The 17,774-nt window shown below is 42.1% G+C and overlaps 2 protein-coding genes across 2 annotated transcripts; one reads left to right on the forward strand and one right to left on the reverse strand.

Annotated features, from left to right (window-relative positions):
* Positions 1-7,618: 7,618 nt before the first annotated feature.
* Positions 7,619-10,614, reverse strand: LOC108884288 (arginine vasopressin-induced protein 1). Its single transcript, XM_018678117.2, has 3 exons — positions 10,225-10,614; positions 8,885-9,242; positions 7,619-8,797 (listed from the first exon to the last, which is right to left on the reverse strand). The coding sequence occupies exons 2-3, from the start codon at positions 9,226-9,228 to the stop codon at positions 8,539-8,541; spliced, it is 603 nt and encodes a 200-aa protein (XP_018533633.1). The 5' UTR covers positions 9,229-9,242; positions 10,225-10,614; the 3' UTR covers positions 7,619-8,538.
* Positions 10,615-10,803: 189 nt separating this feature from the next.
* marveld1 (MARVEL domain containing 1) lies at positions 10,804-12,797 on the forward strand. The gene has a single exon (XM_018678103.2). It carries the CDS (start codon positions 10,994-10,996, stop codon positions 11,855-11,857), a length of 864 nt encoding a protein of 287 aa, XP_018533619.1. The 5' UTR covers positions 10,804-10,993; the 3' UTR covers positions 11,858-12,797.
* Positions 12,798-17,774: the final 4,977 nt, after the last annotated feature.

Genomic DNA, 17,774 nt, shown 5'->3' on the forward strand with positions numbered 1-17,774 from the left:
CTCAGTTAAGTCCCAGTCCTTGTCTGTCAGTCATTTATTATAGCCTACTGACCGCTTTTTTCTCCTCATAACCCATCACACCACTCACAACCAATTACCAATCTCCTGTATAACATCTGACATTCTGCCAACCTAGGTCCTTTACTGTTGTTTAAAAGCCTTTTTTGGCACCTACCACCCACTAGTCTTCTTCTACGTCTCAAATAAATTCTCTTTCTCAAAGTGACAATGCCTGCAGGGAACTGTGTCCAGACATATTTGCATCTGTAGCGTTTGAATTAGCCCCTTTGAAGAGAGTAATGTGAATGCAAAGTGATGGGGAGGGAGACGTCTGTAAAGGTGCAGGGTTTTATCTGCCACACGCTCTTTGTGTCCTCATATCGGATCAGTTGGGTAAGACGGCTGCAGGGGTCTTTTTCCATTAAGGATCTCATTCACTTTAGCCCTCTGTTACGTCCTCCCTGGGAGCTACAGACTGACTTCAAAGGTGTTGGTGGAAACAGTCTTAACAGGGTCCTTTTCTCTGCCCCCCATCCTTTCAAGTGCTGGCTTCGTATGTCACACTCAATTCTGCTGCTCCTGTTCTAATTTATAAAATTAGTGGAAAGTCTATTTGTAACCAGCAGAAGAGTCATCAATAAGTAGCTACTTGCAGGTGTGGAATTTACAAGACTAAGAGGTAACAGCCATGTTAGCAGCCCTGTGAGGCTGTACTTAGGTATAGTGGAGCTAAATGATAGCATCAGCATGCTAACAAAGTCCCAATGACAGTGGTAACATGCTGATGTTAAGTAGGTTTACCATTTACCATCTTAGTTTAGTGTGTTAACATGCTAACATTTGCTAATTAGCACAAAACACAATGCACAAGATGAAAAGTCAGAGGTTTACCTAAATCATTACAATTCATCCTGAGAGAGGCATGAACGTGGGAATGTCTGTGGAAAACTATCACGGTAATTCTTCTAGTAGTTGTCGTCATATTTCAGTTCGGACCAATGGACCACATGGCTAGCATGGCTTAGAACCACAAACACACATTTTGAGCTATGTTTAGACCTACTATGTGTTTATACACCTTGTCACTCCCCAAAAGCATACGCCAAGAGTGCAGATGGAGATACATAGTGCAGCAGCAACACTGCAGAGAGTAGCATGAGTGACCATAATAAATCTCTTTAAACTACATACAAAGCCTGACACAAACCCTTCCCTTTCTCATTTTTTCCCTCTCTGTCGCTTCATATTTTTATTTATTTATTTATTTCCTTTGCCCATGTATTAGTTTTGTCCCTTTGAGTCCGCTCTTTCAGTGGCACATCTATGAGTTGTAGCTCATCTACTGTATCTGTATACAGATGGATCATGAGATGACAATAATGCTATTTCTTCCTCTATGTTTTTCTCTCTTTTTTGTCCCTGTTTAATGTATTTCTGACTTTGATCTTTAGCCCAGGATGGTAGTTTAAAGTTTAGATAGATAGATAGTTTTAAAATATCTGATGCATTGGCTCGATGTCTGATACAATAATAAAAAAAAAAATCTCTGAAGAACTGCTTTTTATGTACTCCATTCTTATCCCATAAAAGTACATTGCAAAAAAAGAAGTAGAAGACAAAGCAATGAAAATGAGCCTCCCCACTATATCACCTGGGTCTGCCAGTAAGCACTTTGAGTTTCAACTATTCAGCACCGTTTTTCCCTCTGAGAGAGACCTAAATCATCACACCCACTAAAGCACTGCAGAGATGTTTTTGTACTCACGAAAACTGATGTTTATGTTTGGAGGGGAATTTGTGTCACTTTGTGGTTAGGTCTGTATGTAAACATTCACACATACGTATGTGTATTTTTGTGTTCAGTGTTATAAAGTGTCCCCAACCCTGAGGTTCTGTTGCTGTGACAGGCTCTGAAATCCAAAAAGGTCACTGAACAAACTGCTGTCCTGTGTTGTGCTGTGCTCTGTCACATGTTTAACAGATATCATCCTTCTCTACAAGAGGAAAAAACAAAGCTTGAGGAAGCCTGAACTCTCTTTTATAGCACAAGGGCATGATTTTAAGTCTGTGCACCCATGCATGCTACTGCATGCGTGCGAGAAAAAGCACAGATTCTGCATACATGGACATGTGATATGTGAGTGAGTCTGCATGCCACTTTCTTCATTAATTCAAGGTTATTCTGAAGTCTGTTTTGAACTGAATTATTCAGATGTGCTTTCCTCTTAGTTCCAACCCAGTGGTACATGTTAATGTGAAATTAGTCCCACTTTACCCTGCTGATCTTTATGTGTACATGCTGTTATTACACATCACGATAAACCAACCCCTGCAACCAGATCTCTAAATAAATCAAGGTTGCATCACAACAAGTTGAGTGAGTAAGAGGGATATGAGAGCAGAGTTTTCTCCTGATGAAAGAATCTGCACTGATTGTTCTGCATTGGAGATGTTTGCACACATGCAGAGATGTTCATGGTTGAAATTACCTCTAAAACAAACAACAAGAAATGTTGTGAGCATTAACCAGAACAACACAAACAGAGGACTTGCTGCACTGCTATTTTATTATGACCAATTTTCCTATGTTTAATAAAAGTTAAATGTACAGTATGCACACAGAGAAACACCTTTTTGAATCCAGCTAGATCTAAAGGCATTGAGGCTCTGGCACCATATGATCAAAGGTTTGTTCTGCTTTTTTCATCCAACTTCAGCAGCAACCTAGTCATAGATCATGCATATGGACACCCTTCCCTCTTTTATGCTCCCATTATATATTGTCCTGTGTTCCTCAGCCCTTCATCCCTCAACCCTCCCTCCAGGCCTTCAATCCATCCCACCTACATCATCTCAGCCCACCTCTGTCTACACTGTGAAATAAATTATTCTAAACCACACCTTTTTGTTCTGTTGTTTAACTTACACCAGTCGCTCACGATTTCATTTTTGGATGTATAAAGAGACAATGATTGCAAATACTACTAGTACTACTAGCATGACACCCACATTTATTTGTTTTAGAGGTGTGCTATACATTTTTCATTATGTTTGTTTTGTCATACAGAAGCATTGTATCAAAAAGTAGGAAATAGCAATCAATCAATATTAACAATAATCCTTAAAAAATGTAACATGTAAGAGAAAACTGTCTGTTTCATCTGTTGTGCTGGGAAATTTGACAACAACAATAGGGAATACTGTGAGTGATTTAGCTCCCCGTTTGTTAGTGGTTTTAAAAGTTAAAAGGCCTGCTTATTTAATTTTTGATAAAATTGGTATGTATACTAATTATAATGATAAACCAGGGAATGACAACAAAAACCCAGTTGGTCTTTGGAAGATTTTCAACATACACACTGACGGTCTATGATCTGAAAACAACAGACTAGTACTGCCACAAAAAGAACAATTTACGTTCTCTGATGTGGGTTCAGATAAAGGACAAAGAACAAAGGGGTAACACACTCATCTGACACATGACCTTACCTATTAAGGTACAATGAGGTTGCTTTTAAAATCCCCTCCTCCCTGGCCTCTGTGAGTGGTTTGGGCTGCCGGTGTGGGCAATGCAACGTAATATGATGTGATGTGAAGCTGGCTCAACGTGTTTCTCCACAGCCCCGAAGGCAGTAAAGCATGAAGGCAGACAGAAAGGTCTCAGATGTGGAAAGCAGTTTGACCTTGTGCATACGGATTGAAAGCACTGGGGTTGGAGTCCATTTTATATCAGCAGCCGCAGAGGCAGGTGCAACTTTCATTTTGTGACCGGGGCAACTATTTCAGCTTGCACATCATCTCTTCTTTTCATATAGTTTCAAGAAATGATCTTTGTCTCACATCAATATAGCAGTTTTCATTTAGAAAGGTTCAATAAAGAGTCTGTGTACTTGAGTCCCTTTAAATTGAGTAAACTGAAAAGGTGCTGGCCCCAGCTCAGTTCAGCAAGACACTCGTGTGAAATCATGTTTGATGTTCTGTGTTCACCTCAAAAAAGGGGGCAGGGAGGCAGAGCCTTGCCCGTGTTTAGAGACTGCAGTAGCAAGCGAGAGCCTGAGCTGTACAGTACTGAGAATAAGAACAAAGGCACACAATGACACAGAGGAAGGAATAACAATGAGTGCTGTGCCGCAGTGTTGTGTGATTCTACGGTGAACAAAGACACAAAGTGTGGCTCAGGGGTTGTGTGTGCGTTTGTGCGAGCATGTGTGCATGCTAGGGATTATTATCAGAGCACGAGGAGCATGCACTGTATATATCATTTCACTAATTACTGCTCCATGCTCTAATTACAATGCAGCAGGGAAACATTCAACTCTCAGATCCTTGCTTATGTAAAATCTCTATACGGCTCCCGTTGTCAATCATAAGCAGATCCAGACAGAAAAAAAGTTTGTTTCTCTTCCCTGTTTTCCTTTTGAAAATCCGATCTGCTCCCCATGCTCTCCATACAGCTGTCGCTCCTCTTTTTCTTCATCCTGTCTCAGCTTTGCCTCGACTCATCTTCACTAAAATGTCTGGAAAGCAATACTGAAAAATGAGACAAGAGCCTTTTAAATCTGAGAATAAGTTTCTGTTAAACTGGCATCATAAAAAAGTTGTTGTCCATCAAAATGGCAGTTATTTGGCTGATTCATGAGACAGGTGGCAGGGTAAATCTAATTTATGATCACTACAAAGGAGGATTTAATCAAGATGCAAAATAGATCCAAAGTTGATGGTCCACTGCAGCTTTTAAAGGAGAAACTGTAAAGTGGGCAGCCAGCCCTCTGCACATATTGTTCAGTTTGTTCTGTGCTGACCAGAGAAATGGGGCTACAGACATTTGTCATAACAAACACCATGAAAGGTCCCAGCAGAAGGCACAGTTCTAAGCACAACTTGATAACTCAGAATGTTTCTGCACAGATCAGCTAATGAGTGGACAGCAAAACTGCACGCATCCCTCTATAAATAAGTCAGTTAAATTAAATGCAAACAGGACAGAATATGGAAATACTTTGTATGCTTTATTTTTCTCCTACTTTGGTTCAAAAAGAACATTTTTTACACTACAACAGACTGGACTTTACAATGAGTGCCAGAAACACGTGCCATTTACAAATTCCCCAGAAAAGCATTTCTTTGTCTTTTTTAATTAACTCCTAAATCAGGCTCATAATTTTGGAAGCATAAAGATGTTAATTTATATGCACATAACTTAGAAAACTGCTACGATTTGCATGTTGCCTAAAAGGCAACAATGCACTACAGGGGAATCTCAGTTTGCCACCACACTGCTATTGTGTACAGAACTGTAATAGCTACAAATACAGAAGTCAGCATGATTTGATTTTTTGTGCAACTCAGTTATAATTTAACCTAGATTTAGATGCTAGTCTATCTCAAATTCTCAATGCAACGTGATCATTACCAAGCACCAACAAGGCTGAAGACAATGATTCTTGTCCACTGTTACCTTTTCAGGGTCACCTGAGGGTCATCCAACATCCAGGTGCACACCCAGAAGACTGGCTCAAGGAATGGTCCCATGTAAGCTTGTTTGTCAGAGTCACTGTTTGTCTGACTCCTCATTTAAGACCAGTTCATGACTCCAGGCTGAACACCTTGCCATAACCAGTTGTGGAAGAAGTATTTAGATTATTAGTATCAGTAGAAATACTTAAGTCAAACTACTCTTTAACTTGTAAAGGTCCCTTATTCAAAATCCTGCTCTAGTAGAAGCACAGAACAAAATGTACTTAGTATCAGAAGTAAAAGTAATCATTACACCGAAAAATGGTCCCTGTGACTGATGTTATTAGGAAAAATAATAATAATTTAAGTTTTTTGTGAAGTCAGGAAAACAGCTGAAGTTGTAGAGGGACAATCACTCTTTGGATGAACTGCCAACAACTCATGGACATCTGAAATGTGATAAGGGACTCTAAAAAGACACTGCTTTTTTGTATCTTTTAACAAAACATTGTAAGCTCATCACATGTTTTATATGATGTAAAATAATAATTTGATAAAATACAAATACCTCAGAGTGAACGTACCCTCTTACTTTCCATCATAATGGTGAAAAGAGTGAGCTGAGCTGCAAAGCTGACCACTAAATCTAGCTGCAGCTCTATTATTGCTGGCTCATCATTCCTCATCTCATCTCTAGTCATAAGACTTATGGAGTGAATGAACAGTTGAGATAACCTATATAGGCACTAAAATGAGGTTTTCTGTGCAATGAGCTTACTTTAACACAACAAGGTGAGAAGCTCAGCGAACTGAGGATTACCTCAGAGTCAATCTGCTGCTTTCTCTGTATTGAGGGAATCCGCTGAGGTTTCGGCACCCCATAGAGCAGCCCTACAGATGCCCCTGCCATTGCCGAGTAGATTCAGGATACACAGACAAGATTTTATCTCCAAGATGACCTGTGAAAAACCCTTGGCATCAAGGGAAGCTGATGAAGGAGAGGACATCTGTTGGATGCATGCAGGGCAGTGCTGGTCCAAATAGCCAACATTAAATGTCACCTGGAAGATGAAGTCCTTCCTGTGTATCCTGATCCACTCAGCAGTGCCTGACTTCTTAGTGACCTGACTGGGCAGTAAGAAGCCAAATGAAAAGATAGATAAAGTAACAGTTATACTGCACACAGATCAGTCATCATTTTAGAGCCTTCTTAAAATAAACCAAAACAGACCCTGACATTGATGTAGACAGACAACATGTCCATTCAATCTAATATATACCTGGTATAGTATGACACTGCCTGAGGGTTTGGATGTTTGCATTAAAGATGAAACCTCCACAACTCATCAGTCATCACCACATATTCAGCTAATGCGGTAGACCTGGCACAGAAGACAAGTTCAACATGAAAGGCTAGGGTTGATAAGATTACCTTTGTCTATTAAAATGTGTCTGCCTTTTAAGCTCTGAATAACATATTCTGAATTTTAAAGTTTTCTGTGAGAAAATCTGTGCCATGCATGACAAGTATGAGTTGTTATCTGACTCAGTATGGTGGTTCTTCTCTTCCAAAACAAAACCTTTTGTGCCATCTAGTGGCTGCAAGTTGACATACATGATGGCCTCTTACATGACCACTGGAGGTTAGCATTTGTTTCTTATACAGCTCTACAGGCTATTGGCAGTCCTTTCTCTTTTCTTACAAGGTGTAATTTCTTAGTGTGTTTATGTGTCAATTTTAGCCAAACAGTAGTTTAAATCATCAGAGCAGTAGGAGATGCATGGAAAGTGAAAGGATGTGTGATGTCCTTCTATTCATTATCATTACTCAACACTACTTATGAGGTGCCTTGAGCAAGGCGCTTAACACCCAACTGGTCCAGTAGATTGGCACAGTGGTTAACAGTGGCAGTCTATAGGCGCAAGCTGCTACTTTTGGGTGTGAATGTGTGTGTGCAAACTGCATGCATATATGTGATGTAAGTAAACAATGAAAATTAGTTTATGTTAAATAAATGTGAACATTTTCTCACTTATAAGAAATGTGTTCACAAAAAACCTACTCTTTCTTTTTAAGCCATTTCAGCAAAAATCCTGACCAATTTAAAATTGTCTCTGTGCTGTTATGACTATATGTAAAAACCAAAAAACAGACAAACAATACAAGGACTCACTTCTTTATTATCATAAATCTAAAAATGACACATCAAACAGTATTATCAAAAAGCTTCATCAAGTTTCCAGCACTCTGTTGAGGTTGGAGTCTTTCATAGGCACAGTGGGTTTTCACACTGTTACCACATACATTTTACGACAACAGTTTAAGTTAAAGTTCTTCTTTCTCTGAACAGCAAGGGTCATTTTGACTATGACCTTTAGGTTTGGTCTCTTGGCTGAGCTGACAGACTGCCGCATAATGAAAACCAGCAACTGAGGTCTGGCACAGTTGTCAATCAGAAAGCTTGAGTCTGTGAAGGTGCAGTAGTGTGTAGGTCTGTATTTCTACATCTTGTGACAACTAACACTGCTGTCATTGCATTTTGACCCGTTTGTAGTGTTGTATAACATACTGCGCACATAACCAGTGACACAGTGGGTAAAGCTTCTGTCAAGTTTAACACTTTTTGTGACCTCAATTAGTGTGAATACAAATCCAAAAAGTAAATATCTTTTCAAACTACAGTATATAATCCTGTATATATATGGCTTTGTGTATGGTACAGGACATGGATACAACCATTTACAATAATATATCCACCATGTGACCATACATTATAATATCAGTGCTTTCAGTCTGATAAATACCAATACTGTTCATAATTTAAGTATGCATGGTAAGAGTCAGTGGTAGGGTGAATTTAAGAAAGCACATAAGGCAGTTTTTCAAAACACAGTACAAAGTGGTTGAGATACCAGGAGCTGGTCAGAGCTACATCCTGCCTACGATATTCAGGTGGAGATGTATTTGCAACAAGTAACGGTGCAGTGCTGTGTGATCTGTGCCATTTAAAGGCAAGACTGTGTGACCTCTAATTGAAACAAATCAGTGCTGGCTGATACTCAGACATACAGGCTAGTCAGTCAGTGGAGTATTCGGTGGAGGTATCTCTCTGGTTTGCTCTCTCCTCCTCTCCTCAGTCCAGACCCGACTCTAACTGGCCTCTCAGACGTCCCTGCAGGGCTGTGGCTCTCCGTTAGTACCACTGTGGTCCCTGTGCCTCTTCCTGTCACTCCTGCAGCGGGGTGTCGGTGTGGCTCTGGGCTGCTGTGTGCTCCTGCGTCAGAGTCGTTCTCCTCTCCTCCGTCCTTTCCCTGGTTGCTGGCCGAGCTCTCCCCAATCCTGAACAACAATGATGCGATTAGAAAATGAGTCATGTTGAATACTGTGAATGTGTGTGAAATCTGTTCAGGTTAGCAGTGTTTCAACCTGAGGTGATTGAAGGCACGTAGCCAGTGTGACCCTAGAGCATCTCTCCCATTCGTTCTCAGCCCTCTCCGGTGACTCCGGGCCCTCAGTCCAATCAAGGCCTGAGCCAGTTCAGTCTCATCCCCATGGCCCCAGATCAGCTGGGCCCTCTGCTCCGCGTCCTGGTCCCCTGCTGCCCTGAACAGTCTCTGCAGCTGCCACAGATTGACGTTGCTGAAAATGTTCCCTGAGCCAGCTTTCCGACTCCTCCTCTCAGCAAGCCGCGAGGACGGGCCAGCCACAATGCGGGAAGGAGGGGAGGCTGGTCCGGTATCCATCCCGAGAAACACAGGAAAGGGTGGCATACAACAACTCTACTCTGTGGAGAGGGAAGCAATAGTTTCAGCTCATTATGATGGGTTCGCAAAGTGAAACATGTTTAAGACTTAAGACCAACAACAACAGAACATACAGCACAAAGTACAGCACAGACAGGCTGTGTCACTACACCTGGACACCTGTCACAATGAAAGACCAGTCAGCTGCAAGTCCTCTGCTCTGATTCTTTAATCCTTCTTTAGGAAGTGAGTGACGAGCTGTGCTTTAAAGCCCATTAAACTGCAGATGGTAACTTTATCTCCTGTTATTCACATATGCTTTTAAGTGGGACGCTAACAAACAGGTCTTAACTGAGCAAACCAAGGTCACGACTGCATGTGGGTCAACAGCCTTTCCACTGAAACGACTTTGTTTTGGGTGGACGGGTGTAATCTTAAATCCACTTGCTAGCTTTCTCCAGAGCTTTCAACAGCACATCATCTCACAGATGGAGTTTGCACAGATGAACTCCAGGAGTTGAGATCATTTTGTCAAACCCACTGTTTCCAAGGCAAGAATGAAGTTTCATGTTCTCTCTGCAGGACCTCTCTGCCCTCATTACACATTTACTATTTAGCCCTATAACTGTTCTGTAGAGACTGTGACAGATCTCAGTGTGATGACAACAGGATATAACTTCACAGACCTATCTATTTGCATCAGAAGTAGGTTAACAGTAACTAAACGTCACACGCTTCCCCATTATTCTCCTCCCACCGGTGTATTGACAGACAGCTGTTTGCTCTTTGCATAACCAACAGTTACACGGTTCACTGGTGCACAGATACCGGATTCCTTGCAAAACTAAGAAAAGGGAGGCATGAATCATGTTTGAAGTATTGCTGCTCATATTAGATAAAATACGACGTGCTGCAGCTGACTGTATTCTGTATTCTGCGCTGGGTTTCATTACGCTGCGGGTGAAAGGCAGCAAACAGGGATCCCGTGAGAGTCATGTGAAAAATGAAAGGGCGGCTGCTTACCCGGGATTAACTGATATATCCAGCGGACCCTGCTCCTACCGCATCGCTGCTCCTTTCCCAATAAAAACTCCAACAGCGTCTGAAACGTAGCAAGGAACAAGTCTATTACCTTGCTTCACCTGCAACCAATTTGTGCTCTTGAGCCGACTGTCGATCACAAATCAAGGGTCGTCGAATCACCAATGAGAATGGAGCTGTCCTGGGAGAGCGCTTTGTGTCGACCAACCACGGCGGTCTGGGGTAGGGGGGCGGAGGGATGGAGGGGTGGATGGCTCCGCCCACAGGCCACGTAGGGCGTGTGCGCTGAAATCCATTGACGTCAATGGGTCTGGCTGGCACAACAAGCGTCTGTCAATTATGCGAGAGAGAAGTAATGCTCATGTGAGCATCCTGCGGTCAAACACGCAAACACGATGACGCACGGATGCTGCTAAACACCAGACCTATAAGAACTGACCTAATATTATTATTATGACACCGACACACACTGTTTATTTGTTGTGTTTAATCTCTAGCAGGGGAAATATTATGATCCAGGCTTAAATTAAAGAAACATGAAATGCTGTCTACATGTGGCAGCAGGAAAATCATCATCAAGTGTGTGATTTTGCAACCATTTTTTTCTGCTGTTTCTGCACACTTTCAGGCTACATTTCGCCATGTTTCAGTTTCATAAAGCCTCCTAAAGCCACTTTTCTACTAAAAAAAGACAGAAAGAGGAAGGTCACACGCCCCAAAGGGAGACTACACTATTGGGAAATAACAACAGATGAGAGGACATGGACGAATCCAGCAGTCCAGCAGAGGAGGAGCAGGCTTTGAATTACAGGCCGCCCCCTTGTCCATCACCCAGCCCCCCAGCACAGATTCAGCAGAGGAAACGGAAAAGACGAAACATACAAGAAGGTTTTTCATTTCAAAACCCCGGGGCTGTGGAAAGAACAGAGAGTTCGTTTTTTTTTTTAACCTAAACTTGTCCGGTTTTGGCTTCATTGTTAGACCACGGACCCGCCCTTCCACTCCGTTATTTCAACTTTTTTTTTTTGACCATCTTTTCCCCAGCTGTTTGCAGCTGGCAGAAAGCACCCGCCCTGCTCGGGAAAAAGGGACCGAGAGTGACCGGAGGAGGAGAGAGATGCCACCCGAACCTCCCCAGCCGCAGGTGAGGGAGAATATCATAAAGTTCCTCAAGAGTTTTCTGGGACTCGTCCGGATCCTACAGATCGTGTTCGGAGCCGGGCTGTGGGTCACCATCGCGGCCAACAAGTACGAGGGGTCCATCCACTTCGCCCTCTTCGTCGCTGTCCTCTTCTGGCTCCTCACCCTCGCCCTTTTCTTCCTCACCCTTCTGGACAAGCAGGACCTCGTCCCGCTGCTGGGAGGGGAGCGCTGGTTATGCACCAACCTGGCGCACGACGTGGCCGCCGCCGTGCTCTACTTGCCGGCCATAGGGGTCATGATCTACAAGACGGATCGCAACTCGTACTGCAACCTGGAGCTGTACAAGCACTACTGTCTGTACAAGGTCTACCTGACGGCCGCCGTGTTCGCCTGCCTGTGCTGCCTGTCTTACCTCCTGTCGGTTATTTATGGGGCGTGCAGGAAGTGCCGGGGCGAGCAGACGGTCATCTGATGAGACTGGAGGGGGGCTTGATGGCAACCAGGAGGGAGGGAGGGCGACATGGGATCCTTTAGGGTAGGGTATCCACAGCAAGATGAGGAATAGTTAACTTCACTGTAATTTAACTCAACAGCTACTCTAATCACAAGTTTATCTCTTTTGTCTCCCCACACCAAACTTCTCCTCCGTGGTGGTGGTGAGTCAGAATCATCCAAAAATCACTCTGTGGCCTTACAGTCAGTGTACCAAAGGGTTGCTGACATGAAAACATCCTAGTGGCCTCTGGTGCAGAGGCCTGTAGCAACCCTGGAAAGGAGTTTGATTTGAAATGTGTTAGGGGGGCAACGCACTGTATGTCTTTATTTGGGCACAACAAGTGCGTCTCCTAGTTGTGGTTAAGGCCACGCCTCCACTTCTTAAGGTCATTATTATTTTTGTCCAGTAATTTAATGTCATGATTCCCACATAAAGAATCATCAAAACATTTCTGTAGGGACTTATAGTGGGTAAACAGTCAGTTTTAGGTACAATGCCTTAACATCTGTTTTGTAGATTTGTATAACTGTCCATCTAAAACATCTCATAGGATTAGTACAGTTGTTCTCACAAGGGATTATTTTCATAATCATTTTAAAGTATATATTTTTATGTGTTTACATGTGTTTATATGACAGCAAACTATACTGAACAGTTTCTGATGGACTAAAACACTTGCGGATATCCAGCTCTGTTTTGTTTTGTTTTGTCTGACTTTGCATACAGTTTTATCAGTGGCTTCTGTCAGAATGCTGTATACTCAACAAGGTTGTGATGACAACAACCAAATAATATGGATGTGATTGGTGCTACAATGTGTATGCTGAACCTTTGTTCCTTAAATGTTCATTATGTAAAGCCAAAGAGCAAAAAAAAAAAAAAAAAAAGAGCAAGAATAAAGACCAAGTGAGTGAGAGCCAGTGAGACGTTTCTTTGGTTACAGTTGTGTTTGTTCATGGAAGCGTTCAGACTAGCTGCTTGAGGAAAATGTTTGTAAAGTGCTTTGTTAATTTCGTTTGAGCACTTTGAGTTAAATTTAGAAAAGGAGCAGAGCCTTCTGCATAAATTGTGCTTTTGGTGGCTTTTCCCAAATGCAAACACAGATTTAGGGAGGCTAGCAATGGAAGCCCTCAGGAACTTCCTGTTGGGAGATAAAAGCCTTGGCCAATCAGCTGAGATCGTTTATATGCTATGCCACTTAACCACATGAAAGACTCAGATCCTTTAACCTATCTGTGTCTCTAACAGACAACAAGAGGCTCTCACACATGCATAGACAATGTGTATGCATGTGCTGCATGAGAGAATAAGTGTGTTGCATGAGAGTTATCCTGCTTTTGGAAACATAACGTGTGTGTGTGTGTGTGTGTAATAATCTGGGAAGAGGCTTGTTCTTACCGGAACAGTCTGTTGGGGTTCTGGAGGTGGGCTAACATTCAGCCAATGAAAACGAAGCCAAGCAGTGGAAGATGATTCAATGTCTCATCTATTCCAGTCAGCATGCAGTTCTTAAGAGCATGCTGCAGTCAAAGCTGCTTTACCAGCACCCAAATCCATGGTGTGACACCTCTGTTTGGTTGCCTTTACACAGCCAGCAAAGAAGGCACCATTACTTTGCGTGAGCGGCTGTGGGATTCTTTGACAAATTTGTATTTATCCCTCGCACACTTGTTCCTGGCATGGGACAGGAATGTGGTGAAAAAGGCCGCAGATTACAGCACTCACACATAAACACACACTTTTCCTTTCTTGGGGCATTGCTTCTCCTCTTGTACACTTCCAATTGAATGCGATGAGTTATTCTTGGAGAGGAGTATCAGGGATAAAATGTTGCATTGTCACAGCTCCAGATTCACATTCGAGACTAAACCAAAGGCAACAAAAAATTCAGAGATTAGAGTATAAAAGCAGCAGGAATACAACAAACAAAAGCATAGAAGCTTTCTAGCATAGAGCTTAGAAAAAATAGCTTTTGCTTTCTTCCAAGAATAGCTGCAGATACCTGAGTCATTCAGGTAAGATAAGGCAGGGAAACTGTAAAAAAACAAACTGTAAACTGTAAAATCCATGGCCTAATTAATATTTTTATTCAGTTTGCACTCTTATTCACTCATCCTTTGGGTTTGTGGGCTTAACAGGAGGAATATGTGGGTGTTGAGCGCAAGGTGACATCTGTGTCCAGAGCTACAGGAGTGGAAGGGTTAATGTTAACCATCTGCAGCTCCAGGATATAAATCTAGCACTTCTTAAGGAGGAAAGGAGTCGCCCCCCCCATCCCCCCCCCCCCCACTCATTCCACCCTCTCCCCCTCTGAGATTTCCACAGAAGTGTTGTCCTGTCCACGTGTCGGCGTCTGCAGAAACACACTGCTGTATATAGCCAAATGGAGACAGCACACAACAACAGCCCCTGCGTGCTGCATAAACAAAGTACTGAATCCAGGAGTTCGGCTTGATACTGAATGTAACCATGGTGAATCATTTAAAGGCTTGGAAGACTCACAACTATAGCGTGTGCTGACAATTAGGACCAGGAAAGGATTCTCCACATTTACCCTCAAAGTCTTTTTGAGCTTACCACATAAACAGCCTCCTTATTATTACACTGACCACAGTTTATAGATGTCACGTCTGTTCAGATTTGGCAGTTTTATGTGTGAGCCCATTTCAAATTTAATCCTTAAACATTACATCCATGTCCAAACAAGAAACCCTTGTAATCACAGGTATTAACACGACTCTGGAATCTTATGTCGCCTCCTGAACACCATTAGAAGGGTGTGGGCACCACAAAAGTGAGGTTGCTGCACTTTTTTCCAGCTACACAGACAGCAAAGAAATCTCAGACAACTTGGTATAAGGACATATAGAGCCAGGCGGTTCTCTGGAGTGCCAACTGTGTGATATTTACTTTGGCTACTCAACCAAAGAGACATTTCCTGTATGTGCTCTCCCACCCGTCTGCAAGAAACCAACCGTCCAATAGTCATCATAACCCCTCCAAATGGTTTCTCTGGCCCTCCCTGAAAGTACATCATGTGCACTGTTGCCATGGACTGATGTGAATTATCTGAAAAATGGATACAAAGTCCCCTGCCAGAAAATCTAAAAGTGAGTTTTGAGGTCCAAATGGATAACAATGACATGACTGTGACTCACTGCTGTAGTTAAATCACTGGTGAGGTTTTCTTGTTGTCTGACTCCATGTGAGCTGCAGAACATCATCAATGGAATTGGTAGAGAAAACATGTTTAGTTCAGTTACCAGGCCGGATGGTTGCCATCAGAGGAGGTCAGTTCAGGTCTTCTTGCTAAAATAAAACCAAATTTTCTACACCATTTGGTTGCTTCAACATGTCATTTTTTAAAGTTTTATTATTATGAGAAGTGAATTGATTCTCTCATAACACACCGTTGTTATGTGTATTCTCAAAACAAAAAAGGAACAGACACCTTATCTCAAAAGATAGGTTTACCTTTCCTCAACCTCTGTCTTAAAACAACACTGACATTACACTAGAAGGGTTTTTGGCCTCTGTTTCTCCTGTCCACACTGGCATGTGAAGAAATCTTTTCATAAAGTGATTCCAGTGTAAGTGATGGGGGACAAACCCCACAGTCCTTCCGTAGAAAAATGCTCTCTGAAGTTCTGAAGCTAATTTGAGGCTCAAGCAGTTCAATTTAGTCCAGTCAAATGGCTCATTTCGAAAGTGTTTTTGTGCAAGACTTCCTCTTTGTGCTACTGCCCTTCCACCAAGGAAACTCTGTCTGGAGAAATACAGGGATTTTTGGTCTAAAAAGACTTTGGAAGATACCCACTTGTTTTGACTAAATGCTTTAGCCTTATAAAAGCTTCAGCTAAACATTTTTTGCACAGAGCGAGGACTGTGGGTTTTGCCCCCAGTTTCTTACATTGTATAAATCACACTATTCTTTTAAGACAGACTAAAAAAAATTGAACATATCCTTCAAATATTTTGCGGATTTTGTGTATGTTCAGCATTATTCAACAGGAAATTTTTATATCAGAAAAATACCCACACTTTAAAATTATATTATGCACACTCCTGGCTTTCATTTTGGTAGTCTTGGTTTTGCTAGATTTCCTCACAGACCAGAGCCTGGTGTTACACAGAGTGTACAGAAACAGGTGTGTTTACTTGGTTGGTTAGAGCCCACTCAGCCATAGTCCAGGAGTGGAACAGTCTTTCTTAGGATAAAGCACTTCCACTGGGAGTTACCCACCCAGATTTTGTTGTGTGGGTAATTACCAGAGGAAGTACCCTATCCTTCCCAAGTGTGTCTGACTCTTTTCCTGCTGACAATCCTTGTCTCTTGTCTCATTCAGAAGGCTACATGTACGCACATGAAACATGAAAACACAGACAGACAGCACACAGCAGCGCCCTGTTAACCACACTTTCATCAGATACTGCTGAGATGCACATTCCAATGCAGAGGAGAGGGAAAGAGGGGCAGGGAAAACAGATGGGAGGCTGACAGAACAAGTGAATGTGCAGGGAGGAGAAAAAAAGCAGAAGTGAGAGGGGAAGATGTGCAAAAATGCCATATGTAAAGATCCCAGCAGGAATTTGAGATTGACATTTCCTGTCTGTGTAAAGGCATGAATCGGCACAGTGTTCTGGGAGTGCAGGCCCTGTAGTTTGCCTCTGACACTCACTGGTTTATAGTTTCCTAACATGGTGACAGGGATTACTGATCCCACATCTGTTACAGCAGCTTTTGCCCAGCCGATACTTCTGAATGGGCACAGTGTTCATGTGTTGCATGAAGGCAATGGCAGCCAGTGGTGAGAAATGATGATAGCTATTTATAGAGCCTTGAAAATACCACAGCTTCCTTCACTCTGCCAATCCTCAGCCAAGATGTTGAGAGCGTATTACAGAGTGAATGAGTCTGAGAAAGTTAAAGAGAAGCAGAGGGAGATATTTTTTGGTCACTGGGTGGATGAATTCACTCATTTCCTGTCTGACATTTAATGATTTGTACAACTTGTACTTGCAACTTATGTTAGCAACACCTCCATCATTAATCACCTGTAATTTTTACCACACTACAACATGACTTTAAAGAGGGAATTAGAAGTGATGAGTAATTTCCCCATAACTAAAATCTAAGGTGAGGCACTCTCATAAGGGAAAACTCTTTACGATCACTGCATCTTTAGCACAGTGTAAGCGGACACACACTGGGAAGTAAAACAAACATTCCTTCCAAGCGTGGATCATGGAGTTCCTGATAATAGCTCACATAGCTCTGAACTGTTTCCCAGCTACACTTTTCCCGCAGCTTTCACACACAGAAGCCCAACTCCTCTCTGTCACACCACACTGCTGTTGTAAGGAAAAACAGCCACATTTTAGAAGCATTTTCCTCATCTTCAAATCCCTTTAATTTGTCCTGGTCATAAAATAAGATGTGTCTAAAATCATGACATGGGAAAATACTATTTGCATTGTTTAATATAATTTTTTTTACAATGCATTGACAGAATTATCTACAGCAGTTTGGTAGCAACAGCAGCAAAATAAAGTCAAAATAGCAGCGTTCAAAACGGGATATCCAAAGGTACAAAGTCACAGTTTATGATTGACTTCATAGCCTCTGAGTGATTAGAAAATTCCTACTTGATTTTTTAAAAAGTCTGTACCTCATTATTTAGCAACTGTCCAGATATAAATATACAATTTCACTGTGATCTGATGTACATCATTTCTAACTGCTCAAGATTGTAAACAGTGATAATTTAGCCACTAGGTGGCGAAATAGGGTCAAACAAAACGTGCATTTGACTGTTTCCAGCTGGGATTCATTGATTTAACAGAAAGTTAGTTTCTCTTATTTGCCATTCAAACACATCCACTGTGAACTGAT

The sequence above is a fragment of the Lates calcarifer genome, linkage group LG16_LG22, assembly GCF_001640805.2.
Source record: "Lates calcarifer isolate ASB-BC8 linkage group LG16_LG22, TLL_Latcal_v3, whole genome shotgun sequence".
In the NCBI taxonomy this organism is placed as follows: Eukaryota; Metazoa; Chordata; class Actinopteri; family Centropomidae; genus Lates; species Lates calcarifer.

Coding starts and splice junctions, on each gene's coding strand:
- marveld1 (XM_018678103.2), top strand. CDS start 10,994: ATGAGAGGACATGGACGAATCCAGCAGTCCAGCAGAGGAGGAGCAGGC.
- LOC108884288 (XM_018678117.2), bottom strand. CDS start 9,228: ATGCCACCCTTTCCTGTGTTTCTCGGGATGGATACCGGACCAGCCTCC. Junction 8,798..8,884: donor CGTGCCTTCAATCACCTCAG/GTTGAAACACTG, acceptor ATTGTTGTTCAG/GATTGGGGAGAGCTCGGCCA.